Source organism: Aspergillus tubingensis, assembly GCF_013340325.1.
Source record: "Aspergillus tubingensis WU-2223L DNA, scaffold_7, whole genome shotgun sequence".
Lineage (NCBI taxonomy): Eukaryota > Fungi > Ascomycota > Eurotiomycetes > Eurotiales > Aspergillaceae > Aspergillus > Aspergillus tubingensis.
Window position 1 is genome coordinate 2,800,091 of NW_023336281.1, and position 26,329 is coordinate 2,826,419.

At 51.0% G+C, this 26,329-nt stretch overlaps 10 protein-coding genes across 10 annotated transcripts; 5 read left to right on the forward strand and 5 right to left on the reverse strand.

Annotated features, from left to right (window-relative positions):
- Positions 1 to 355: 355 nt before the first annotated feature.
- AtWU_05889 (GTPase BMS1) lies at positions 356 to 4,100 on the reverse strand (the record flags this gene model as incomplete). Its single annotated transcript, XM_035500999.1, has 4 exons — positions 356 to 3,673; positions 3,740 to 3,829; positions 3,896 to 3,966; positions 4,043 to 4,100. The coding sequence occupies 4 exons, from the start codon at positions 4,098 to 4,100 to the stop codon at positions 356 to 358; spliced, it is 3,537 nt and encodes a 1,178-aa protein (XP_035356892.1).
- Positions 4,101 to 4,676: 576 nt separating this feature from the next.
- Positions 4,677 to 5,666, forward strand: AtWU_05890 (urea carboxylase-associated family protein; the record flags this gene model as incomplete). Its single annotated transcript, XM_035501000.1, has 2 exons — positions 4,677 to 5,415; positions 5,467 to 5,666. 2 exons carry the CDS (start codon positions 4,677 to 4,679, stop codon positions 5,664 to 5,666), a joined length of 939 nt encoding a protein of 312 aa, XP_035356893.1.
- Positions 5,667 to 7,036: 1,370 nt separating this feature from the next.
- On the forward strand, positions 7,037 to 9,591 carry AtWU_05891 (potassium transporter 5; the record flags this gene model as incomplete). Its single annotated transcript, XM_035501001.1, has 5 exons — positions 7,037 to 7,237; positions 7,291 to 7,551; positions 7,597 to 8,361; positions 8,407 to 8,553; positions 8,602 to 9,591. 5 exons carry the CDS (start codon positions 7,037 to 7,039, stop codon positions 9,589 to 9,591), a joined length of 2,364 nt encoding a protein of 787 aa, XP_035356894.1.
- Positions 9,592 to 10,104: 513 nt separating this feature from the next.
- On the reverse strand, positions 10,105 to 10,513 carry AtWU_05892 (uncharacterized protein; the record flags this gene model as incomplete). The annotated part of the gene is made up of 4 exons (XM_035501002.1): positions 10,105 to 10,192; positions 10,261 to 10,329; positions 10,385 to 10,425; positions 10,496 to 10,513. 4 exons carry the CDS (start codon positions 10,511 to 10,513, stop codon positions 10,105 to 10,107), a joined length of 216 nt encoding a protein of 71 aa, XP_035356895.1.
- A 490-nt stretch (positions 10,514 to 11,003) lies between these two features.
- Positions 11,004 to 12,496, forward strand: AtWU_05893 (alpha-ketoacid dehydrogenase kinase family protein; the record flags this gene model as incomplete). The annotated part of the gene is made up of 3 exons (XM_035501003.1): positions 11,004 to 11,025; positions 11,096 to 11,231; positions 11,290 to 12,496. 3 exons carry the CDS (start codon positions 11,004 to 11,006, stop codon positions 12,494 to 12,496), a joined length of 1,365 nt encoding a protein of 454 aa, XP_035356896.1.
- An 84-nt stretch (positions 12,497 to 12,580) lies between these two features.
- On the reverse strand, positions 12,581 to 14,135 carry AtWU_05894 (putative 2-methylcitrate dehydratase (PrpD); the record flags this gene model as incomplete). Its single annotated transcript, XM_035501004.1, has 2 exons — positions 12,581 to 13,725; positions 13,793 to 14,135. The coding sequence occupies 2 exons, from the start codon at positions 14,133 to 14,135 to the stop codon at positions 12,581 to 12,583; spliced, it is 1,488 nt and encodes a 495-aa protein (XP_035356897.1).
- Positions 14,136 to 14,334: 199 nt separating this feature from the next.
- Positions 14,335 to 16,375, reverse strand: AtWU_05895 (IQ calmodulin-binding motif protein; the record flags this gene model as incomplete). The annotated part of the gene is made up of 4 exons (XM_035501005.1): positions 14,335 to 14,609; positions 14,664 to 15,191; positions 15,261 to 16,077; positions 16,139 to 16,375. The coding sequence occupies 4 exons, from the start codon at positions 16,373 to 16,375 to the stop codon at positions 14,335 to 14,337; spliced, it is 1,857 nt and encodes a 618-aa protein (XP_035356898.1).
- Positions 16,376 to 17,507: 1,132 nt separating this feature from the next.
- AtWU_05896 (putative thiamine pyrophosphate enzyme) lies at positions 17,508 to 19,276 on the forward strand (the record flags this gene model as incomplete). The annotated part of the gene is made up of 2 exons (XM_035501006.1): positions 17,508 to 17,570; positions 17,639 to 19,276. 2 exons carry the CDS (start codon positions 17,508 to 17,510, stop codon positions 19,274 to 19,276), a joined length of 1,701 nt encoding a protein of 566 aa, XP_035356899.1.
- Positions 19,277 to 20,405: 1,129 nt separating this feature from the next.
- On the reverse strand, positions 20,406 to 21,470 carry AtWU_05897 (amidohydrolase family protein; the record flags this gene model as incomplete). Its single annotated transcript, XM_035501007.1, has 1 exon — positions 20,406 to 21,470. The coding sequence occupies one exon, from the start codon at positions 21,468 to 21,470 to the stop codon at positions 20,406 to 20,408; it is 1,065 nt and encodes a 354-aa protein (XP_035356900.1).
- A 2,211-nt stretch (positions 21,471 to 23,681) lies between these two features.
- On the forward strand, positions 23,682 to 25,642 carry AtWU_05898 (aminotransferase-like domain-containing protein; the record flags this gene model as incomplete). The annotated part of the gene is made up of 7 exons (XM_035501008.1): positions 23,682 to 23,843; positions 23,923 to 23,959; positions 24,010 to 24,041; positions 24,098 to 24,308; positions 24,366 to 24,442; positions 24,502 to 25,326; positions 25,388 to 25,642. The coding sequence occupies 7 exons, from the start codon at positions 23,682 to 23,684 to the stop codon at positions 25,640 to 25,642; spliced, it is 1,599 nt and encodes a 532-aa protein (XP_035356901.1).
- Between the last annotated feature and the right edge of the window lie 687 nt (positions 25,643 to 26,329).

Sequence of the window (26,329 nt, forward strand, 5' to 3'; positions counted from 1 at the left end):
GCAACATGGGGAAGATCTTCCAGGACCAGCACAGCAACGAGCGACGAGACAAGACGCGTTGCGCGGCGCGGTCACGTGGGGTTACTTCGACCGCATGGTTCAGGCACCACTTTCAGGCAGCCACAGAAATGTAAAAGTCAACACCAACTCAGTCTATTCCTGGTATAGAGCATCAATATATCCACATAAAAACAATAATCCAATAAGAGAAATAAGAAGTCCGACGCTATAGTCGGGTAAGATTCAACGCCATCCACCATGCAACATGTAGATAGATACACATCGACCATATTCACAGTAAACTTTTAACATCCGGTAGAGATCCCAAAAACATGCCGTTGCAGGAAGCGTTGCCTTACTTGCGCTTCTTACCCCCGCCACCTTCACTGTCCTGGTTCTTGCGCTTCTTACCTTCTCGGCGCCAGTATTCATCCCGCTCTCTCTTCTCCCGCTCGGCCTTCTTTTCCAGACCCTCCGCAACCTTCGCACGATACACTTGGCGCCGTTCCTCCTGCTTGGCCGCACGCCTGGCCTGCTTCTCGTTGCGCATGGTATTAAGCTTCTGCATGAGATCTCGTGCTTTCTTCTCTTCACCACCCAGGACCACAGCACGCTTCTGCATGTAGGTCTTGTCCTTCCGACCCTTCATCTTCGTAATCTGGGACTTGAAGGGAAGGTCAGCCGCCAGCTGGCGTGGCACACGAAGAGGGTTGAAGTGACGCTCGGGGCGCTCAATGGCGCGGTAAGCTGAGTCCTTGTTCATAGGAGTAGGAATTCCCTTTTCACGACGGACTTCACCAGTGAGACGCATAGCCTTCCAGCCGTTGTCACCGACACCGTCCTCGTCCAGATCCAGCAAGTTGGTGACAGGGTTGTAGAAGCGGTGGGGCTTGATCGGGTACCATGCGCGAAGGAAGACGATATCACTCATGAGAATCTTGTCCTCGAAGGTAGCACGGAAGTAACCCTCGGGCTTGCTGAGAGCGCGTTTGATCTGACCACGAATACCAGATACAGTCCGGATGGAAGCTCCTTCAAATTTGGCGATTTCAATAGACGAGTTGAACATGTCCTTGATGAAAGCGGTGTTCTTGAAGATCTTGTAGGGTACACCAGTCAGCTTAAGCTTCTTGACAATCTCCGTGTGCTCGTCGACGCTCAGTACGACACCTGTAGCGGCGATGCGGAATCCCGGGGTCTTGTTCGAGAATGATTGCAGACAGCAAAAACCGGTGTTAGGTGCAACAAGAGGCCCGTAGAAGGTACCAAAGCAGTGCATGTGTTCGGGAGTGTACTTGAGCATGCGGTTACGGGTTCGACTGTCCGAAGTGCTGTATATCGGCAGGGACTGGAAGCGGCGCCAACCGAGAGAGAAGATAAGAGGGTCGTTGCTCTTCAGGATCTTCTTATGCCAACGATGCCTTTTGATGCGGATCTGTACATAACCGAATCTGTCTTCAGTCGGGGCCAGTCCACCCACGATCACAGGAAAGCGGGGGTTGAACTTGGTTGCAAATTCGCAAGGAACGTTCTCGAGCACGATACGTGCATAAGTACCAGCCTTGAAACCTTCTGCACGGGCCCTCGAGGCTGGGTCAAGCATATCGAATTCAGCACGGTTGATGTCGATCTGCTTCTGAAGCTTGGCCTTCTGCATATCGTACCACTCGTCCTCTCCGAATTCTTCTTCTCCGCCACCGGCCTGCCGGGAATTGTCCTTGGAGTTAGCGAATCCTTCACGGTCTTCTTCCTCGAAGCGCAGCCTCAATTCTTCCTTCTTCTTCGCATTACGTTCTCGCTCTGCATCCAAGTCGACGGGGCCTTCGGGCTCTGCAGCTTCATCATCCTCGGCGCCTTCTTCGTCAGAGAATCCGTCGAAAGCTTCACCGGTCTCCAAATCTTCAAACTCTCCGTCACCCTCGTCATCCTCATCAAAGGCATCATCGACATCCGAATCATCGTCGTCGCCACCAGACAGTTTGGCACTGACAAAGCGTTGCCGCAAGGATTCGATCATGTCCGCATCTTGCCATTTGGCTTCTAGTTTGGCGTAGTCGTACTCAGGAACAGCACGGTACTCTGCAGCTTCCTCTTCCTCAACGTTTGTCTTCCTGAAGAAGGCATCTTCGTCCTCTTCAGGCTCTTCATCGTCATCTCCGTCGGCCTCCTCCTTACCACTCCATCGGCGGATCACATCTGCAGGTGTGATGCTTTCATCGTAAAGCATGCGTGACAAGTCAGGAACACGGTACTTGGGACGCTTCGAATGGAGGGCCTTGGCATTGGCAAGCATGTTATCCTTCCAACGGACCTCGCCATCATCTTCACCGTCTTCGTCTTCGTCTTCCTCATCGCTATCGAGGACCTGGTCCTCTACTGATGAGATGGAACCAAGGTCGGAGTCACTGTCGGCAAAAGCAATGTCGTCCTCTTTCTGATGAGCACTGCCGTTTTGTCTTTCCTTGAAATTGGCCTCGAAATCTGGCGGTGCGGAAGCGTCGACCTCTTCCTCATCACCGCTCAAATCCTCTTCCTCATCTTGCTCCATGTCCTCCTCGTCCTCTTCGCCCTCTTCGCTTTCGAAGCCTTCATCATCGTCCACCGCATCCTGATTGTCCTGTTCGCCGTCCAGGAATCGAACGTTTCTCTTGTGCTTCCTGCCGACAGCTTCATCCTCGTCATCTGCCTTTCCGATGGCACCACCGCCGCGGAACAAACGAACACCACTGTCTGCCTCACCCAGAAGTTTACGCTCTCCTTGAAGACCGACGACCAATTGCTCTCCCAGACCACGCTCCTCATCGTCGGATTCCTCGCCACGATCAAAGTTCGAGGTCTTCACATCGATGTAAACAGCATCCTTGTCAACCAAGACACCACCGACGTCGGACATAGGAGCAAAAAGCAACTTCTGCTTCTCTCCCAGCCTGCGCTTGCTATTCTTGCCGGTGGCTTTAGCCAACTGCTGATCCATATAAGGTGTTGGGCATGGGTCGGGGAGAGACTCGATGCCAGAAACAGTCAAGTCACCCACACCAGGAACATGCACGCGCGCACCAGAAGCCGGGAAGTTGGTGCCTCGTAGGTAACCATAGAGCGCTATCGTCCGATCACACTTCGGGTTTTCTTCAATCTGGGTAGGCGGCGTGATGTCGAGGAATCGATCTGCGAGGGCGTAAGGGTGGGAGTTGCGCCAGATGAGCGGTCTCGGGTTCTTCATGACAGACAAGAAGCGGGACAAGTTGTGCACTTCACGGTCGGGGTAGCGGCCATTGACGACTCCGGAAAGGTAGAAAAGCTTGGCACCGTTGTACAGCTCGCTCCAGAAACGATGCTTGAGGCGTTTCTTGGCAGCACGCAGGGTGCTCTGCTTTTTGAAAAGATCCAAGTGGGTCAGGATACCGAACACATTTCCGGGCATACCGTGAGAGCCCAAAACGTTCAAGAACTCCATAGTCTCCATCTCGAAGCCGTAGTTTCCGTCGATCATCAGAAGCACAATATCCGCGATCTTAGCCACATCGACCATGCTGGCGAGGGAGTCGGAGGGGCATTCTAGGAAGGTAAGGCGGCGCCGTTTTGAGGTTACAACAGTCAACGGTCCCTTAGGGGTACTGAGAGTCTGCTTTGTGTATCGACGGATCAGGGACTTGATAAGGGTCGTTTTTCCAACCTGAAAGCAGCGAAGGCATTAGCATGTTGCAATCTTGACAATGGCATCATTGGTAAAGATACATACCCCCGGTGGGCCAACAATAGCCACGACGAGCGGCGGAGCCTCCTCGGGCAGGCGATCAACAAGAGGCACATGGAGTCTCTTCTCTTTAATCTATGCGGCAGAATGAGCATCAGTGACCGTTGCGTACGGAAATTTGAAGAGGGTAGTAGCGCATACATCGTGAGATCTTGCGCCGGCCTTATTCGATTTGCCAGGGTTCGAGAACGCGAAAGCCTTCGGATTCGGGCCTAAGTTGCGATACATCTGTTAGTCGACCATTTTCTTGAAAAGCGGCGAATCCGACTTTGAAGAAGTACTACATACCGTCGTACTTCTTTTTCTCTTTGGCAGGGCGATGCGCCCTGTTGGATTGCTCCTCCATCTTGAATATACGAGGTCTGTAGACCCCTCAAGAAATCTCTCCCCGGCTCGTGAAAAGATAAAAGCTTTCACCAAAAAGTCGAGCAATCGGCGAGCTGCTTCCGTTGTCCAGTAGCTCGGCCAAAATTATTATTTCCATTTTCTTTCGCCGGAGGGTGTTTTTTCCGAGCCGAGATCTTCCCGCCGGAGAAAATGGGGGCAAAAGGCGGAACGGGAACATTGCTGCCCCAGGCAACGAATTACTAATGAGATCAGTTCTGCGATCAGTTATCGTCCGGCCCGGTCGAGTTCGATAAGGGCTCAACCCTTCCATATCGGCCCGGTGTCAATACGTCGTGATGGCCATGAGAGGACCCGAACTGGGACCCCAAAGCGGGGCTGTATGGGGCAGAATACGATAAGGAACGCTGCGATCATCGGCAGGCATCCCGAGGTAGTCGTGTACTATTAAAGCATAGGTTCACTGCCCCTGGCGTGGGCTAAGATGTACATTCCTCTCGCATTGGTCGCGTACACTGGTCATCTCGAACCGCCAAATATATTACCTTAAGACCTGCTTCAACCAGACACATCCACAATGGCTGCTCCGCGTCGTCCCCCTCCAGCTTATACAGCTCCTGCTGATTCTGGAGTCCATGCTACCTCAAAGCTGTACCGAAACATCTCGGAAACAGCTTCCGAGTCCTCCAAACGAAATCTAGAGTCATCCTTCACTATTCGTCCATGCTCGGGCCAAGCTTGGGTAGTACCAGCCGGGCACATCTGCCGTCTCACAACGCCGAAGGGTCCTCAAGTGGGTGATCTTAACATCTGGAATGCGAATAACCCTCGCGAAAGACTTTGGGCAGCGCGCACTCGTCAGATCCACGCCTCCCATGTCTCGGTTGGTGACCGCCTGTGGTCGAACCTGCCATACTTGCGCCCTCTAATTACCATTACAGGTGATTCGCTAGCAGGTGGGCAACTTCACGAAGTTTTGGATGAGGATGGCAAGCGAAAAGAAGGAAAGGGCTTTGGCACAACGCAGTTCGGAGGGCGCGTGCACGACCTTCTTGGTACCCGTTGTGATCCTTATGTGAATCTGGTCATGGGTGGGGAAAGCTTCGACTTCCACTGCCACTCTAACCTGACCCGTGCTGTTGCTCCGTATGGTCTGACAGAGCTTGACGTGCATGACGTGCTCAATGTCTTCCAGGTGACGGGACTCGATGAGGAAGGAAAGTACTTTATGGAGACTTCTCCTGCAAAGCCGGGAGAGTACTTTGAGTTCTTCGCTGAAGTTGATGTACTCTGCGCACTGTCGGCATGTCCTGGAGGTGAGTTTTATCCGGCAATCATGGAGGTTAGATACTAATTCTTGGTCGTAGGTGATCTGTCAAACTGGGGCTGGGAGGAGAAGGCAGATATGGGGGCTACCACACGTCCCCTAGGTGTTGAAGTGTATAAGTTGACGGATTCCAAGGTGCTTGATGACTGGAAAGAGCCTCAAAGCCCCAAGTATGCTGGTATGCACGGTATGAAGATGCCACAGAGGGTGGATGACGGATCTGGTTATGTTGGGCTGTAAATGTTGGGGAGGATCTACAATATGATGTATAATATACAATGAATGACCAGAGTGTCCGCATACCACGTCGAACCGAATGGCTATTCAAAGCAATCTGAATAAACCTTTTGATATAGTAGCACCGACTTCCGGCAATACCGAGGTTTACAAGTCGACTGAGGTATCCTACTCAGAATGCTTTTATTATCTTGCGCTGAAGATGGCTTTTTTGTTTGTTGAGGTAGGTCTTCAAGGCACTAACTGCTGGTAGACTTAGAATGATGCGTCTCGTCTATCTGGAGAGCAGATAGAGAGATGCGTCCCAACATAAGTAGTAGTAGTAGTAGTAGTAGTAGTAGTAGTAGTAGTAGTAGTAGTAGTAGTAGTAGTAGTAGTAGTAGTAGTAGTAGTAGCAGTAGTACTAAGGGTCCGTGAGGAATGTGCTCTTTGTCAGATACAACTACAGTGACAGCTATCACAGGTTCCAAAATGGACCCCAGGGATGTGTATTAAGGGGTCCCCATTTTATGGATGGATCTTCATCCAAGTGAACGATACATTACAATAGGCAGGATGCCGGTTCTATGGAGACACTCTCATTCCTTGACGAGAACTTCTTATTAACTTGTACTTTAATAGCAAGAAGTGAGATGACAAATCTATTTTGCAACTGCACGCACATCAACACTAACCTGAATCTGCTTTTGACATCCATGACAGGAGTTATCTTGGATCCATGCGTTGCCCAGAGGCGACCCTAGGAAATGGGATGAAACAGCGACGATCATGTGAATTAAAGTCACCACCCCCGTAAAACGCCAGATTTTTGGTCTGTACTTCCGCACCATATCTTTATTTCTTTTGACATCCCAGCATCAGCGAGTCGGAGCGAATGATCAGCGCCATGTGGTGCGGGATGCATTGAGCTTCCCGTGAATGCACCAAGCAACTATTGGTGCTAACAAATGCCGCACTCTCTGGGCCGAACTCAAGAGGTTGGACCAGAAAAATCCCTCTCAAGGTGCTTGCAGCTTTTATCTATAGCTATCTGTGCATTATCTAAAATATTCTTGGGGTATCATCCAATCCTTATTTCCATCGAGATAAGGATATAGCCAGATGGCGTTCGATGGCTCGTATACGATGGCTGCAATGTGTGTCCACAAGCGTGGGAAGAGCACGCGGGATGAGGATTTGTTCAGAAGCTGACGCTTATCTACGATTCTTGCCGCCTGAACCATCAATATAAGTACTACAATGTTCAGTGGCTTCTATAAAGGTGAATCGTACATAGCTCTGCGTCATCCCATACCTCCTTAACTGACGTGACCCGACCTTTAAGCTAGCTAGCTGCCAGTACTCTCACGAGTCTGTCTTTGCCTCGCAGCAGAATGGACCCTGACCCAGAGGCCTTGAAGGAACTGCCATCACTGGCCACGGTGAAAGAAAAATCTCAACAGACTCAAGACTCGATCTACAACATTCGCCCATGGAATAACAATCATCTGGATCGAGCCATTAGTACTGTGAGTACTATTGGCGAGGATGATGACCCGGGCTTGCGCAGACCTACAGACTTCAAGCAAAGACAGGTACTGCCTGACAGGATTCCAGTGTTCAGAAGCACGCAGGCTAAAACCAGCAGGATTTCTCCGGCAAAATGCTTCTTTGGCTCGCATACCAGTCAATCGGTGTCATATACGGAGATATTGGAACCAGCCCGCTCTACGTCTTTTCGTCTACGTTCACCGAGGCACCGTCTCGCCAAGACCTTATTGGAGTGCTCTCCATTATAATCTGGAGTATTACTATTATGGTGACCATAAAATACATCTTCATTATCCTTCACGCGGACAACGATGGAGAGGGAGGTACATTTAGCACATATTCTCTGCTCAGTCGCTATGTAAGACACACCTCTCTCTGTGCCGGATAAAATTGACCAGCTCAGATGAATATCACTCATCGAGATCCTCGAGAGGCATCCCTTGTGCAGATGAAGAGACACCTGTCAATTGATCTCGAGAGCTCCAGCAGATTTGCTAGACACAGCCTGGAAACAAGCAAGTTCGCGAAGCGCCTACTGAAAGTCGTAGGAGTACTGGCCGTTACGATGGTTCTCGCGGATGGCCTGCTCACTCCCGCTCAATCCGTGCTGGGTGCCGTCCAGGGAATTGAAGTTGTTTCTCCAAACATTTCCAAAGGCACTGTCATCGGGGTCACGGATGCTATTTTGGTCATCTTGTTCTTGCTACAGCCACTTGGTATCACGCGGGTTACGTTCGCCTTTGCCCCAATAGTTATCATTTGGCTTGGATTCAACGCTGCGTTTGGAATCTATAACCTTGCTAAATACGATGCCGGGGTCTTTGTCGCCTTTAACCCCGGTTATGCATTCACATTTCTGATCCGACACGGAGAATCAGGATGGAGAATGCTCAGTGGTACTTTGCTTGCCTTTACCGGAGTCGAAGCCCTTTTTGCCGACCTTGGTGCTTTTAGTCGTCGGGCGATCCAGATAAGTTGGTTATGCTATACATTTCCCTGCCTACTTCTGGCATACATCGGGCAGGCTGCATACATCAGTGTGCATCCAGAAGCATACTCGAATCCGTTCTACAACGCAGCTCCCCCAGGCACCATCTATCCTGCGCTTGTAATTGCCATTCTAGCAGCTATAGTTGCATCGCAGGCAATTATCACTGCTACATTTCAGGTATGAACCTCGCTTTCAAGGTATGACCAGTCTAACACCGTTTAGCTCCTAGCGCAAGTGATGAAGCTCTCATACCTCCCACAATTCAAAGTTGTTCATACATCCGATATATTCCATGGACAGCTTTACATACCGCTTGCGAACTGGCTATTAATGATCGGGACGATACTTGTGGCGTCTATCTATAACAACGTATGTCAATCGGTTCTATGCTCATTGGAGTGCGCTAATGAAGAGCAGACTACATCTCTTGGAAACGCATACGGAGTGTGTGTCATCTTCGTCACCTTCTTCGACACATGCATGGTTGCAATGGTAGCAATGTTTGTGTGGCGCAAGAGCCCTTACCTTGTCTTCCTGCCCTGGCTGACAATTGCTTGCTTCGACGGGGCATACCTATCTTCGGCACTAACAAAAGTCCCCACTGGCGCATGGTTCACTCTCGCCGTAGCCACCATTCTCGCCCTGCTCTTTCTCCTCTGGCGATTTGGAAAGGAGCAGCAATGGTTTGCTGAAGCGGAAGATCGCTTCCCCACATCGCATTTCGTGACCAAAGATCAAGATGGTAGCATTCGCCTTACAGATCGGTTTGATGGTGCACCTTTGAGTACCACTCAGGGCGTGGGGATATTCTTTGACAAAGCTGGAGAGACCACGCCCATCGTCTTTAGCCAGTTCATCCTGAAGCTCACGACTATGTTTGAGACGATCATCTTCTTTCACCTACGACCTCTCGAAACTCCATCAGTCCCTATCGATGATCGCTACACTGTTTCGAAACTTGCAATTCCAAATTGCTACCGTCTGGTTGTCCGCTACGGCTACAATGACGAGATCATTTCCCCGGACCTCGCTAGTACCATCACTGATCAGGTCCGCAAGTACTTGATTGAGCATAGACATACGACTGCTCCGACAGAAGCCAGCACGAGCATAAGTCAGCTGAGCCGGGATATAGGTCAAGATTCGACGAGTGCTGAAGAGTCCCGGACGATCACTAGCCGAGGGAGGCCGGTCGATCCGGTAGCACTGCTGGAGAAGGCTTGTGCACATAACGTGCTGTACATCACTGGCAAGGAGCAGATGAGAGTCAAAAGGGGCACGAACATTTTTAGGCGATTTGTGCTGGAGATCTTCCTATGGATTCGGGACAATACCCGAGCGAAGATTGCTTCGTTGGGGCTGGGAGCCGAGAAGGTGATTGAGGTGGGCTTTTTGAAGGATATATGACCACATAGTCTGTAGTGAGATAACAGCATATCATATGATTTATCGATATCTCATCTATACTCCTATGATCCACACAGATATTTCTTTAGATCTTCATCCACGTCATTCATAAGCTGTTGATAGTATACAACACGTGACTGCCCCTCGCGGGATAACGTCATCGGGTGCGTCATTGCCGCAGGGAATCACAGGATGGAACAATGCAATTCAATACGAATCCGGAAATGCCAGGTGCATTCATCCATAGTTAATGAGAAGTAAGACTTTTGAGGGGTAGTTGTGTAACATCACCGGTGTACACACAATATGTAGAGCTCTTTATACCAGGCACTTGAAATCTGTGCCCCTCAAATTTTACAGATTATGTCTACTTGTTGGCTGGTGACAAGATTTCTTCATGTAAATAATATCATAATTCATACATTCAATATAACAAATAAGACCATAGAAGTAATCTAAGCTCCCACAAAGTAGTCATACGGCCGGACCAGTTCCCGTTCTAATAACCTTTGTTTACTGGATCGAGACTTCGCTGTCTTTCTCGACGTGGATGTGGTCGGTGGACTCGAGGGTGGAGACTTGCTCATCGTCGTATTGAACACTATAGAATCAATAATTAGTTGATTATGCAAAAGATAGTAAGCTTGACAGTGGGGAAGATGTTCATACACGAATCCCTTGACCAGAGCAAATTCCTTCACGATCTTGCCTCCGTTGTCGGTGGCGGTCTTCTTGGCCCTACACACAAGTATTAGGACCAGGCTTTTTCTGGGTAAACTATGGTATATCTCACTTCTCAAGCTCCTCAGGGGGAGACTCCTTCTTGAGGCTGACCTGTAAATTAAGAAATTCGTTAGCATTTAGCTAGAGACGGGAGTGGGACGGGACAGGACAACAAACGAACCATGTACTGGTGAGGCATGTTGGCGGTATATTTGTTTTGACGAAGAGAAGTAGTTCTTGAGTGAGAAAGTAATCTGTGAATCTTTGACCTGAAAATGTTGATGAAAGATGTAAGATGAGTTGCCCGATGTGGGACAGGGGAGGGTTTATTTATACTCTGCGGCTAGTAGTAAGAAGTAAGTAAGAGTTAGGCACCTGCGGGGGTCGATCTCACGCCCTGATAAGGGGACCGAGGGGTCGGACTAGTAGGGACCAACCAGTGCACACCACTTTGGGTGCAGTGCAGGATCGATGATGTCTATGCAGACAGGGATTAACGGAGTACAGTTAATGTGGCTGGAGAGTGCATGCAGATAGCTACGTCGCATCACAAATGGCTACATTTCATATTCTTGGCGAATATTGGTTGTATGGGTGAGTCAACTGGCGAATCTCCGGCAGCACGTGAGACGGATCCCCCACGGAGTCCGGCTTGTGAGGTCATTGACTGCTGTGTCTTGCAAGTCGCCATGGCCAACTTCTACCATGGCGGTAAGACGAGCCCTGCAGACTGTGTCTCGGGGTGCTAGCCTTCGATATCATTGTTTCTCAACCCTTCCAGCAAGGTCCTTTTCTTCGTCACATCTCGTGCAGACGACTACATCCCCACGGCACGCGTTTGCCTACGGCGCCAATGATGAAGTTGCACGTCTCGCCGCCAGTCGTCGCCGACCATTGACTCTAGCAGATCTGCTCAAGTATGCAGCATGCGTTCAACACTATTATCGATCTGGGGATAATTGCTAACTTGAATAGACATGGGCGTCCGCCCCTGTGCAAAGATGCCCTCCTGGCCTCGGCCAACTTCACGCTCTCCCTTCTTCCGGCCCGCCTAGCGTCTCGTATCGAGGCTCTCCGCAACCTCCCTTTCATCGTCGTATCGAATCCGCATGTATCCAAGATCTATAACAACTACCTACACTCGCTCTCGACACTCCTGCCATATCAGCAACGCCAGGTCACGACGCTAGAGGAGGAGAACCAATTCGCAGAGGTACTCGCCGATCTCGTGCATACGCATACGAACACCATTCCCATTCTCGCCCGCGGCTTTCTCGAATGTCGCCGATACATCGATCCCACTGAGGTGACTCGGTTCCTGGACACGCATCTGCGCGCCAGAATCGGCACGCGGCTTATAGCAGAGCAACACTTGGCGCTGCACTTTGCCTCCCAGCCGGTCCGTGACGATCCATCTGAACAACAAGAAGCACCGAAGGATGCTGCACCATCAAACTACATTGGAGTCATTGATACCGCGCTGCAACCCGCCCGCATAGTCAAGTCGTGCGAGGACTTCGTGGGCGAGATCTGCGAGCTGAAGTATGGGGTCCGTCCACGGTTGAATATCGGCGGACAGCCGGACGCTTCTTTCGCACATGTGCCGGTCCACGTGGAGTATATTCTTACGGAGTTGCTGAAAAATGCTTTCCGGGCGGTTATAGAGTCCGGGAATGGGAATGAGCCCATCGAGGTGACCATTGCTGCGGCACCTGATGTTCCTGCCAGTCCGGTACATGATCCGAAGGCGAAGGAGAAGTGGAGTCACTCCGATTCGGATACTGGATTTCACATGGACACCGTGGTGGGAACGGCGGATGCCAACGAGTCGATCAAGTGTTGGTCGCCGTCGCAGCAGAGCATCACGATCCGCATTCGAGACCGGGGTGGAGGTATCCCTCCGGAGGTGCTGCCGAACATCTGGTCCTACAGCTTCACTACCTTCTCCGATTATGGTATGAACGGGTCGGAGAATGGCAGCATGGACGCTCTAAACACGATATCCGGGAGCGGGGGCCACTTGAGCAGCATCGCCGGGCTGGGGTATGGGCTGCCGCTGAGTCGGGCATATGCAGAGTATTTTGGAGGGAGCATTGCGGTGCAGAGCTTGTGGGGATGGGGAACAGATGTATACTTGACGCTCCAGGGAGTGGCCATGCCATCTTGTGTACCGCAACATTGATATACCACTAATCTAACGAGGGCCGGAACCAATCTAATACCACTTACTATATCTCATTCCCAATCCCGAAATATCACCTACTGCTCATAGATGTGTCTCTGACCTCGCCAGCAGATCCACCAACTCACAAACCCTAGCATCATCCCTCTCCACCACCTCCAAAATCCTCTGAATCTCCTCCTCCTTAAACATCAACCGCATATTCCTCACAAACTTCCTCCTAACCTCCTCCCCCGTCCTCGGATTCCTCACATGCCCAACCGGAAACTCCACCAACACCTCCTCCAACACCCGCCCATCCTTCAACCTGACCACCACCCCAGCAGCAATACTCCTCTTCCCAACATCCAAATAATCCCTCGTCAACTCCTCATCCTCCTTCACCACAATCCTCCCCCTCAACTCCTCCACCCTCCCATCCCCCACCCACCCCCCCTCATCCCCATAATCCTCCACCTCAATCCCCCTCCCCTTCACCATCGCAACCGCAACAACCCACTCCAAACAATGATCCCTCTCCGCCGCACACTTCAACTCCTCCCTCCCCGGCCTAGAAATAATATACTTCGCCGCCCAAGGCACCCTCACCACCACCTCCTCCACCTCCTCCCACACCACCCCCGGCTCGTTCTCCATCTGCCCCAAAACAGCCTCAACAGCCGCACACCCATGTCCCTCCACCGGCATAATCTTATACATCACTCCTTCCACCCCCCTTCCTTCCATCTCCCCAAGCTTACTTACAAACTCAAACTCCCTCCCCCCAAACCTCCCATCCCTGAACCCGCCCCCCTCATGACTCAATACACTCCCCACACCCCTCATCGCCTCCCCGCTCCCATCATCCCTATCCGCCCTGAACACCAACGCAACCGCCCTCGCCGCCGCATCAGCAGCCGCCCATCCCTTGCGAGGCACAGTGCACGGGTGTGTGCGATACAAGCGACTCGGTCCCGCGTCCAGCCACACATGGGATAGAACACTCTGCGTCTGTGTGGCAGAATGCCCCATCATCCACGAGCAGACGGCCGCTGAAGCCAACTCGACGAGAATGACATGGTCGAGGTTGTGTGCGTGGAAGGCGTTGAGCGCTTGGTAGTGTGTTTGGATCTCGTAGGATTTGGTTATTGCAGAGAGAAGGGTGGAGATTGTTGGATTCGTTTTAACATTGGAATATTTAGGGTGGCGGCTTAGGTAGTCGGATGTCGCGAGGAGGGCGGCGATGTTGTCTGTTCATTTAGTTTATTAGTATTAAGGAATTGGTGGTGAGGAATAAGAGGTAAGGGAAGTACCTACCCGATGGATGTCCCCATTCCATCCCCCAACTCGCATCGTTGTGGTCTAGGTAGCGGATTAAGACGCCTAGGTCGAAGGTACCCTTTACTGGGTCTACGGTGTGAGAGGTACCCGGGACGGGGAATCCGTGGGGGACGGTGGTGCCGGGGATGATGGGGCCCAGGAGGGCTCGTGCGGAGGGGGATTTCGAGGCGGTTTCGATGGCGCAGGAGAGGGCGTCGAGGAGGGCGGTTCGGGCTGCGGTGTGGTGGGTGGTAGAAGTGGTGGGAGAGTGGGTGTAGGTTGTTATGTCGCGGAGGGGGAGGTCGTATATTGGTTCTTGCGGTGGTTTAGGTTCATTCATTTTGGGTGGTGGGTAATGTTGAATTAGTTACTGAGGGATGGGAATGAGGTAATGTCCTGGGGAAGGTATAGTATTTATCCAACTGTATGACTATCCAAACAAGCTAACACTATGCTAAAGTCGTACATGTCCAATATATCGCTAGTAGATAATGGTCAAATCAAAATCATCCAAAATACCAAGCAAGTATGCTACTATACTAAAAACCACCCGCTCCTCTGACCCTCTGCACCGCTCCTACTGCTCCCCGTGCCCAGCTGAAGTGTCCCGGGTCTACGCCAATCGATCCCACGGGGAGATCATTGGTCGTTGGATCATGCCAGCAACCGTCTTCAGGGCTGACGCCGCCGTAGTACGCCGTGTTCTGGTTCCGGTCGATGGCTTCACGCCAGGCGCGGCAGACGAATGGGGAGTCCAGCAGGAGATTTACCTCCTGGCTGTGGTAGAAGGATTGGGTGTCCAGGTTTCCATTACCTGCATCTTGTCAGTTTTCACATCGCTTTAAAATATTGTATTGGAACGGGTTACCTTGAATAGCAACCTTCTCATCCACAATCATCAACTTAATATGACAACTCCTCCGCTTAAACTTATTATGAATCGGCCGGACCTGATCCTTCGCCACATAATTAAAGATCCGCAGACGGAATCGCTGCTCGTCCGTGTCTAGCGCCTTGTACATTCGGTGCGCAACCATCTCGTTCGTCCCATTCTGGAACGGCAGTAATTCGCCGGCGTCGTTGTACCCCAGACACAAGTAGCATGTGACGGTGACGTCGCGGGTCTTGACGGCCTCGATCAGAGCCTGGACGATGGGCTCGGCGTTCATGTTGGGCGTTTGGATAAAGATGGATTCCTGCGCGTTATTTATTGCTGCGAGAAAGCTGCTGTTCTGTGGCGTGTGGATGCTGCTGTGGTTGGGGGCGCCCCAGGGTTCCCGGTTGATGACGGCCATGGGGAAGGGATCGTGTGGTGGGAGGACGACGTAGGGCTGCATGATGAGTTCTTGGTCGCTTTCGGGGGCGTCCGCAGACATGTCAGTTTGGATTGTGGTATCTATTCATTGAAGATTAGTTTCTGGCCCTGCATGGATCTGTAGCGCTAGTGGTTGCGGTGCATGCATACTTAAGCGACGAGTCACAGCTTGCGTTCTGGTCTCTCCCTCCCGTGGTAACAGCAAACCGTTCATGCGCTGGGCCTCAGCCCGAATATCCGGGTCATAGTGATGTTCGTCAACAGTAAGTTCTGGGAGAGGCCCCGGGTCTGGAGCATCATAGTCTGGCTGCTGCGAGGCGTGACAAGGAATGGGAGCCCCCGTGGCGGGCGAGTCCAACATGGGCAGTGGGGGTTCGAGAGAACGACCCCACGAAATCAACGCCGTATCATACAACCCATCCACAATGGGTCCCTCGACATGAATCATCATCTCCAGGTTGTCGTTATCCTGCACGTTACTGCTCTGCAGCAGTCCAATTCGCCGATCGATTACCATGAATTTGGCGTGAAAGGTCCCGAAGATAGGTCGGTGGTAATTGACGACCTGCAGGTCGATGTTGGGGATCTCATGAGCCGCAGGAAGCTGCACCTTTTCGCTGGTGTATTTCTTCTCTGGCACTGGGAGGTGGTTCTCGAACAGCTGCTGCGGATCTCCGCGATCATAGACCATCTTGACAATCACTTTCGTTCCACGCTCACCGGCTCGTCGGGATAGCTCTCGGAACGCATTGGTTACCAATGTGGAGGCATCCGAGTGAATCCAGAAATTCGTCGCCAGGAACACTTCCTTCTCAGCTCGTACAATGCAATTGGCCATGTGGCGACAGATATCAGGCAATGGGGCGATAATAGTCAGAGGGACTACGCCGTGGCTGCCCATCAGTGGCGGGGAGACTACCCCGGACATGGGATTCTTTTCCAGTGCGCAAAGCGCATCGTGGTAGATCTGATTCCTGTCAGGTATGTCTCTCCAAAGAAGAAAGTGATAGTATTAATTGATTGATTACCTTCAAGAAAAGGTCGCTGGGTTGAGTACTGCCCCAGTTACCACACTGCAGAACCTTTCGCAGTTCATGGTCGTCCTTGTCGACCGACTCGTTCGAATCAGATTTGTGAGACTTTGACTTCCGATCATGATATAACTTTTGGAATAGCTTAGTGGGCGATTGCGATGGATCCTGCAAAAGCTCTGAGGTGACGGTCTTCTCGTCATGACAGAGCTCATACACAGTGTCGGAGAGCATGGTGGTTCGCACTTGATTGGCACTTTTGGGCTGACGAAGAAACCAGAAAATAAACGAAGCCAAACTCAAAGAATACACGGCGCTGACGAGTTTAAAAAGGGGTATCCAGGTGGATTCGCTGGCGGGACCCCAGGCCACTGGCGCGACCATGACTATTAATATTAATATTAATATGAAAGGATGGCTGCCTGCCTACGAGATGACGTATTTGGGGGTTATTTACCGGTCAGCATTCAGATTCTGGATGGCCATGGGATAATATAACTATTAATTGGGGCCATTACTGCAAATGATGTGGTGAGCGCATCCCTTGAAAACCGCAAGCAACTGGCGAGGGACGCGGCCACGACGTCATGCGGGCTGACGATAACCAGTGATAATCAATTGAGAAACTGGCCGATGAGCAGTGGAACTGTTCTAGTAAGATTAATCGGTGGATGGATCCACCAACTACCAGCTTGGCTCTGAAACAAGCTCCTGTCGGAGAGAACTGGGCAGAATAGGGCTGATCGAATACTCGTGATACTGGGCATTTTTGATCCCATTATTGTTGTTGCTGCTGATCGGCTTCCGGCACATAGTCGAAAGATGACCACCTCCACCCTAAATTCTCAGCTCCGCGCCATGATTGCACCTTGCAGCTCAACTATGGGTTCCACCTCATCGTGCCAACCTTATTGACGAACTACTTACCCCGTTGGGTGATTACTCAGTGAAAGCCGTTAACCTCGGTGTTAAACTGCACTTTCTCCTCACCAGTTCGGACTTGCCCCCGAGCCTGTCCTTTATTAAGCCGGCTTTATCAATCTATCCCCGAATTGTTGTATCCCCCTTCCTTTACTCCGCATTGCTCTCGGTCAACTCAGTCTATCTCAATTGCGCACCCTTAGATTACAGTTGTTGACTGATTGCGACCATGTGAGTCACTACAATTTCTCAATTGGCCTTTCTTGCTTGTTTCATATTCATTGACAGTCTCCAGGGTCTACACAGCATCCTTTGCCTTCTTCGAGGCACTCTGGGAGGTACTGTCCCCATCCACAAGAGAACGTCGGTCAAGCTAACCTTCCAGGCTGGGGTCTCCCATGTCTTTGTCAACCTTGGCTCTGACCACCCCTCTATTCTCGAGGCTATGGTCAAGGGCCAGAAAGAAAAGCCCGATGCCTTCCCAAAGATCATAACCTGTCCCAACGAGGTGAGTCGATCAATGCAATCTCGTTGTGGATCTCGACCGGACACTAACCCCGCATGCCTCCTTGGCAGATGGTGGCTCTGTCTATGGCCGACGGCTATGCCCGCTTGACCGGGGAACCTCAGTGTGTGATTGTTCATGTCGATGTCGGTACCCAGGGACTCGCAGCTGCTATCCACAACGCATCTTGTGGCCGAGCCCCCGTCTTGATCTTCGCCGGTCTCTCCCCGTATACCATTGAAGGGGAAATGCGTGGTTCGCGCACAGAATATATCCACTGGATCCAAGATGTTCCCGACCAGAAGCAGATCGTCTCACAATACTGCCGATATGCCGCGGAAATCCGATCTGGTAAGAATATCAAGCAGATGGTCAACCGCGCTCTTCAATTCGCTACGAGTGATCCCAAGGGACCTGTCTATCTGGCCGGTGCACGAGAGGTCATGGAGGAGGATATCACTCCTTACTCTCTCAATCAGAGTCACTGGGCGCCAGTCTCCCCATCTGCTCTCCCAACCGAAGGTGTCGAATTGATTGCATCAGAACTCGCAGCTGCGAAGAACCCCCTGGTCATTGTCGGTTACTCTGGCCGGGAGGTACGAGGTGTCCACGAGTTGGTCACTCTCGCCAACACCTTCCAGGGCATCCGCGTCCTCGACACAGGCGGCTGTGACATGTGCTTCCCTGGCGACCATCCTGCGTGGCTAGGCATGCGTTTTGGTGTTCATGATGCCATCAAGTCTGCCGACTTCATCCTTGTTGCCGACTGTGACGTACCTTGGATCCCGACGCTCTGCAAGCCTTCCGACTCTGCCCGCATCATTCATGTCGATGTCGACCCCCTCAAGCAGCAGATCCCTGTTGCCTATATTCCCACTATAGCGACCTTCCGCGCCGAATCGGCAACTGCTTTCAAGCAGCTCAACGAATATGTTGCCTCCAACCCCTCCATTCAGCAGACAGTCCAGTCAGATGAGAACCGTGCTCGTGGCAAGCGCCGTGCAGAGGTTTTCCAGAAGACACGCCAAGCTATCTACAACCTCGCCCGCTTACCTCCCGGCGGGGATGTCGCTCCCCTCAATGCCAACTATCTCATCAGCCAACTACGCCAGTCCTGCCCATCGGATACCATCTGGGCCATCGAATCCGTAACTCTCACTACCCACGTGGCCGACCAAATCGCCCCTACCCTACCGAAATCCTGGATCAACTGCGGTGGTGGTGGACTCGGCTGGTCCGGTGGCGGTGCCCTGGGCATCAAGCTCGCCACCGACGCCAAACACGGCGGGACAAACAAGGGCAAATTCGTCTGCCAGATCGTTGGCGATGGCACCTATCTCTTCTCTGTTCCAGGGTCTGTTTACTGGGTTGCTCGTCGCTACAACATTCCCATCCTTACGATTGTGCTCAACAACAAGGGTTGGAATGCCCCTCGGCGCAGTATGCTCCTCGTCCATCCGAACGGCGATGGATCCCGTGCTACGAACGAAGACCTCAACATCTCGTTCGCCCCGACTCCAGACTATCCGGGTATCGCGACAGCTGCATCTGGCGGTACCTTCTGGGGTGCCCAGGCTGCTAATGTTGCTCAGCTGAGGAAGCTGTTACCTGAGGCTATCAAGAGTGTGCAGAATGGTACCACGGCGGTCTTGGAGGCGCAACTTGATGGAACGAAGGGCAAATATGTCGCCGCGAAGCCTTCGCTGTGATGTTGCCTTAAACATATCATTACGCTTGTCACGTCTATATGAGTATTATGATACATGATACAGTCTTTTGCGCAAGACTGATGCCGCCTCCGATCAAGACAGATAGCAGAGACGAAAATACTCTCATACAATACAATGAACAACCAGATACACATGCACATTGATCAGATGAGTAAGACTACTAGTAGCATTCAGTAGACAGGCAGTAGACAGGCAGTGGCCTGCTCTATAATCCGAACCCCCATGCAACGCCACCTCGGAGAAATACCTTAGACCAAGTACCTCTTCGTACACAGCCGATCCTCTCCAACCGAGTACCTAGTACTAAACTCGATTAATAACGCACAAAGCGACCAAATATCCCTTCTGATTGGATCAGACCGCCCAACGGGAACTAAATCTCCGTTACCGGGACTTGACTTCCAGCGCTTGGACTTCAATCCTCGGAGATCTGCGAAGCCTCGGGTTTCTGTCCGGGGGATGGACCTCGCGCAATTTACCGATTTGTTAGTCCTTATAGACATAGTGGTGTGTTTCAAACCCCACCTCCTTAATCCTGGATGGGTCTCAATGATGAAAAAGAATGCTCGAGGCAGTAAGTATTTAATTATTTAGCTTTCTATAATTGGAGCGACAGAACATGTGGAGCTATATTCATGATGTCTTTTTTGGAAGAGGGCCCTGACGTTGGTAGGATTTGAATAGATGCCTGAGACTGATATATTGGCTCTACAACCCAGGAGTGGCAATTGATACGGAGGATATGAATACTATTGGGTCAGTTATGTCTCGAAGGTTCGTCATACTCTTAGACGTGTTAGTTAAAATGCCTGTTTAGGTGGGCTTTCATCTCAAGTACAATACTATCGAGCTCAAGGGAATACCGGAGGTAGTCTACGGTATAGTAGTTAAACAGCTCTTACGTATCAAGGTTCAATCAATACAAAAGCAAAAGCAAGTAGATTCACCTCATTGAAAGTAACATAACAAATTGTGTAACAATCTCGGTTAGTCGAAAAGCATGCAGTACGATACCCATTTTGTGTTTCCCACCAGTTTCAGGTCAAAGCAACGCCCCTATTAAGCAAATCAACGCCTTTCAATATTGATCGTTTCCCAGCTGCATTTCCTAAACAACATCACAATCCTTGAACTTGCTGAGCTTGAACAACCTTCTTGCGTTGTCCCTGCCAACACGAAGATATCCGTCCCGGCCACCCAGTGCCTCCTTGATCTTCTCCTCATCATCATCGTACCACTGGCAGCCATGCTCCATTCGCTCGTAAGGGAAGTCAACGCTGAACATCATTCGCTCATCGCCGAGCCACTCGTACAGGTAGCGCAGGTTCTGGGTGCTGAAATGTCCACTGGTGGTGATGTAGATGTTGCGCTTGAAGTAGTAGAGGGGTTCCTTCTGGCAAACAGTATCTCCGTTCTTCTCTGCCAGCGGCCGTGTCACTCCCTTGACCCAGTGGTCCATTCGCCAGAAGTCAAATGGGATGCGTTCGCCCATGTGTCCGATGATCACCTTCAAGTTGGGGAATCTATCGAACACGCCGTTGACGATAATTCCCATCAGGTGCAATGCAACTCCGTTGCAGTAGCTCTGGGGTGGCCCGATGAGATACTTGCGGTCCTCGTAGGTCTGCTTATAGAGTTGGGTATCCCGCAAGGGTGCGGCAGGATGAAGGTAGACTGGGACGTCCAACTCCACAGCCACTCTCCAGAACTCATCGTAGTCGGGCTGATCGTAAAACAGAGGCTGGTCATCGTCTCCCTCCCCGGTATGTTGAACATCATTCAACAAGGCTCCGTGAAAGCCCAGCTCCTTCACGCAGCGGCGAAGTTCATGTCCCGCCTGTCTGGGATCATGCATTGACAGAGCTGCGAATGCTCCCAATCTATCACGGTGGTCCTTGATCTGATCATGGATGTAGTTGTTTACATCGCGGGCCCGTTTCTCCGCCTTGTCCTTTTCGGTGATGCCCTGGATACCCGGGACGGTCAGGGAGAGGATGCTGTATCCAATGCCGTTCTGGTCGGACAGCTGCAAGCGTTCGTCCGTGATAGACACGATCTGACGCTTGTAGCGTTCAACATCTTTGGGGGCGATGTAGAGGGCTGCCTGGGCATCGATCTCCTCATCCATGCCCTTCACCTCAAAGGCTTCTTCGAGAGCGACCTTTCCACGCATATTGAATTATTGGGTTTGTTAACTTGTTCAAGCTTTCTAGTGAGATGCAATAGATATGTGTCAAAGTCGAAAGAAATTAAGTTATTAGGTATAGAGTAGATGATGCTCTTTGATTGAGGTGATCCTCTGTCCGACTGGTTGAGTCTTTGAGGGGGTTTATGTACTAGCTGCATCGCGGCTCAACCCATGGTAAATACCCCCATAATGTTCGGTGACAGAAGGTTCCCCGCAAACATTCCCCTCCGTAGCATTGGGTTCGAGATGGCCGGTACTCACCTTGAATTGCGGTGGTGGAGAGGGGTTTCAGAGGAGTATTGATTCCAGATGTCAATTTGACTTTCCGGTAACTGTTCCAAGACCTCAATTTCGGGTAACTGTTCCAAGACCTCAACGCCTATAACATTGAATGTTGTTTGGAGTCGGTCTAAGTTGAGAGTTATGTATAGCAAATGTCATGAGGGGGCTTCCTGTCATACTTATTTCATCCGAGTTCATCGCTGATGAGACATTGATCTAGACCTGGGTGTGGCAGCTGTGGCCTCACCCGGCTAGAATCGGATGATGGGAAGTGGCTTGTGATGGCTTCAGGGAGGGGAATACAACAAGAGATCTTGATGATCTCAGCGTGATCATGGTATATCCTCTTCTGTATTGGAATTGGCCAAGGGATAGTAGCTGGCGTTGTCCCCAGCTGGGAAACCACAAACGACATTTGAGCAGATTTAGTCCCCGAAACTAGAAGGGCAATAGCCCATGATACGTCACATTGAAGAGCTAGATCGCTCTTTCCAGGTAGAGCTGTAACGACTGTTGTAATTTGCTCTGATGTATAGCCTGAAAATTATGTTGAAGGAATTCATGAGACTTACCTCGAGCCAGTCCCAGCCAGCTCCAGGATTCGTCACCTACCGAGTATCCCACACTGAGAGAAATATAAGGATCGTGATGGTAGAGCTCCTCCTGACGCAACTGTCGAGGCTCGTATATTAACAAGAGAAATACGGAATTATGTTATCGTGTAATCTGAGGACATACGTTGCTCAGTAAACTTTCGTAGTGGTATGTGGGTGGTCCGATGGAGAGAGAGCTACACAAACCCGCGTCCTGTTTGCATCAGATTGTGTACATTCGAGGAACTTCTGTTTAAGCTCAAGAGGCATCGATAGTGGAGGGCACATCGGCAGAGTAATAGTGTGTTCCTGTAATTCTTCATTAGTGGTGAGCACAGACTCATGCTTTTCTCCTGCCAGAAACCATATGAAAGAGGGGTAGACCCAACAAATGCAGGCTTACCACGTAAATCCCCTCCTCTAAACTTTACGAGACATGGCTGTCACACCAGTAGTAGTAGCTGTGGCTCCATCTCTTCAGGTCAGACGTGTACACAGGTTAGTCATTAACTCGTGGGTAGGCAGTAGTAGACATCGTGATAGTTCGTTTCCATTGCCTATTCGGGGACAAGACCAAGATCTTATCGGGTTGATAAGCAAGTCCGATGCCGGCGATAGCCTTATCTAGGCGCGGGGTTGTCACCCGAGCGGTAATTTAATTTCCCATGCATTCTTGCTGTTTGTCTGGCAGCAACAGTTGTTGGTCCTTGCTTCAGCTTGAGCTTTCCCCTCATTCTCATCAGGCCAAGTCGGATCACAATAACGATTACTCGATGTCCCACCAAGCTATCTGGTACCGACCAATGGCTCTTTGCTTGAGAAGCAGTTAGAATGAAGTTGTCTTTAGTACCTTTGCAGGCCCAACCATACGGAGACGGTATCGGGAATACCAATTACGTTATCGCCGCCCGCCGCGCCCTGTGAACGACAGCGTCACATCGCATCGGTTTGCGGCATCCTACAGCGAAATTAGATAACGAAAACGCGGTGAAGCTCCTCCATGGCATCTGATTGCTTCTGCCTTCCTTCCATCAGCAATGGCGCCCCTTTTTTGCGTGCCTCGTGGATGAATCCGGTCCCCATCGACCCAATGATGCATTACCGGCGGAACCGGTCCGCCCACTTAAGCGGAGAAAAAAGCGGACGCCTCTGCGTGACTCGATTCTCCCTCTGAGTTTCGCCATCAGTTCGCCTGCATTGTGAATTTCTCTCTCAATCGTCTACCTTGCTACACTGACTTCCGTGTAGACTGTGTGCATACACTCACCTGCTTTCTATATTCACCAATTTCACTACGTGCAATCAGACCCCTGTCTCGAGAATGAGCCCTCCCGTCGCCGTGGACAATGACTCAAACAACGTGGGCTCGGTTGCCGCAACCGGCCCATTGACAGTCGATGCCATCCCTGCCCTGAGAGCCAAGAGTGCAAAGATTCCTACCGGTGTTGCTCCTGCTACGAACAGTGACATGTTCAAGAGCCCGGTATGTTATCTTCTCGCCTTCACAAACCGACAATACTCTGTGGCGAAAGACCGACTGACCTTACTGTTCTTTCATTTAGCACTGCTTCACCAAGCCTCAATCGAAACGCTGGGATCGTAAGTCGTTCGATTGCCTCCGTGTCGGCCAATCACTAATTCCTTGCAAGATATTTTCTCCATCGAATCCAAGTCCCGGAAGGTTCGTCCGTTTATACACGTCGTTGCGGTGTACATGGATACTGAAGCTTTTGTTAGAGTTCAACCTTGAAGGGTGCTGCGCGGTACCTGAAGAACCCCGGATTGATCTCTCTGGGTGGCGGCCTCCCCTCTCCGGAATACTTTCCCATTGAGCAGCTCTCCGTCAAGGTCCCCAACGCCCCTGATTTCACCCCGGAGGCTATTCAGAATTCCGGTGCACTTCTGACCGCGAATAAGGGTGACGTGCGCACCGGAAAGAGTCTTTACGGTTAGCTGCCTCCAGCCCCCGCGCGTTAAGTTTCATACTAAGTAACCATATGATTAGACTTGGAGGTTGCCCTTAACTATGGCCAGGCTTCGGGAACTCCCCAGTTGCTTAGGTTCGTGACTGAACACACCGAAGTATGTGGAGGCAATACGACCAAGTTTTGGCATGTGTGACATGGACTAATCGCTACTAGCTCATTCACAACCCTCCCTATGCCGATTGGCAATGCTGCTTGACCGCCGGTAGCACGTATGCGTGGGACACGATCCTCCGCATGCTTTGCAACCGCGGGGACTACATTCTGATGGAAGAGTACACTTTTGCGAGTGCCCAGGAGACTGCACTTCCGCTGGGACTGAAGGTGGCGCCGATCAGAATGGACGGGGAGGGTCTTTTGCCCGAGTCCCTTGATGAGGTTCTGAGCAACTGGGACGAAGCCGCCCGGGGTGGTCCCAAGCCTTACGTGCTGTACACCATCCCCACTGGTCAGAACCCAACTGGTGCTACTCAGTCTGCGGAGCGGCGTAAGGCCGTATACAAGGTCGCCCAGAAGCACGACGTGTACATCGTGGAGGATGAGCCGTACTACTTCTTGCAGATGCAGCCCTACGCTGGTGCTGACAGCGAGCCCGTCCCGCCCCCTGCGACCCACGAAGACTTCCTCAAGTCCCTTGTGCCATCCTACCTGAGCCTCGATGTCGACGGACGTGTCCTTCGCATCGAGTCATTCTCCAAGGTCCTTTCTCCTGGATCTCGTGCTGGCTGGATTGTCGCTGCGGATCAGGTTGTGGAACGATTCATCCGAAACTGCGAGACCTCGGCCCAGAACCCTAGCGGTATCTCCCAGCTGATCTTCTACAAGCTTCTCGATGAGCACTGGGGTCACTCTGGATACATTGACTGGCTGATCAACCTGCGCATGCAGTACACTGGCCGCCGTGACACGATGATGCATGCTTGTGAACAGTACCTGCCTCGTGAAATTGCTCAGTGGATTCCCCCTGCAGCAGGCATGTTCGTAAGTACACATAATGGCTGCTATAACTCTCGAGTGAGACGATAAGCTAACACACCGATAGCACTGGATCGAGGTTGATTGGAAGAAACACCCTGGCTTGGCTTCCGGCAAGACTCGTGAATCCATTGAAGAAGAAGTGTTCCTCGCTGCCATCGACAACGGCGTCCTTGTCTCTCGTGGCAGCTGGTTCAAGGCGTCTGGAGTCAACGAGGAGAAGATGTTCTTCCGCGCTACGTTCGCTGCCGCCAGCTCGGAAGGCATCACTGAGGCTATTCGGCGGTTCGGTGATTCTCTGAGACTCCAGTTCGGTCTGTAGAGAGCGGTTGACTTCTTCAAGAAGATGTAAATACGAAAGAAGTAGATAACCCCATCCTAATTCTAGCGTGAAATCGGTTATAGAGTAAACAAATTGAATTATTGTTTTGTCACAGTATAGTCCCCCTTTAGTACAAAGCAAGATTATAATGGAATGACACTCGTATAAAAATTTCCTCTAATCAATAGCATTTAAAACCCCCAAGCTTCATAATATCTCATCTTTGCGCAGCATTAATTTATCACATTGGTAGAAACCAAAGCCATCGGAACCGCGTGAAAACAATATTCCGCCGGTTGATCCACCCACCAGCGTGACACTATCCCGAACGAACGCTCTGGAACTTTAATCGAACGTTTGCCCCAAAACCCTCCATCGACTGCCTTAGATTGTCGATATAACTATCTAACGAGAGAGGAGAGACGATGTATCTTGTTTTTTATTATTGATATTATTTCATCCAGCTCTTGATACCCCTTAGACTTTCTTCTCTTTCCGTTTTGCCGTTGCCCTGATCCCGTTACCCCTGCATTGACGAACGACCGGTTTCTTGTTCGTTGTCTTGTGGTAGACCAGCTGGCTTGGTTCTGGGATTATTGTGTGCTTGTTGTAGGTGAGTGGTCTTGTGGTTTTTGATAGATAGCAATAGAGGGTTGTGTTTTGTGTCTTTTGGTGGTCGAATTGCTT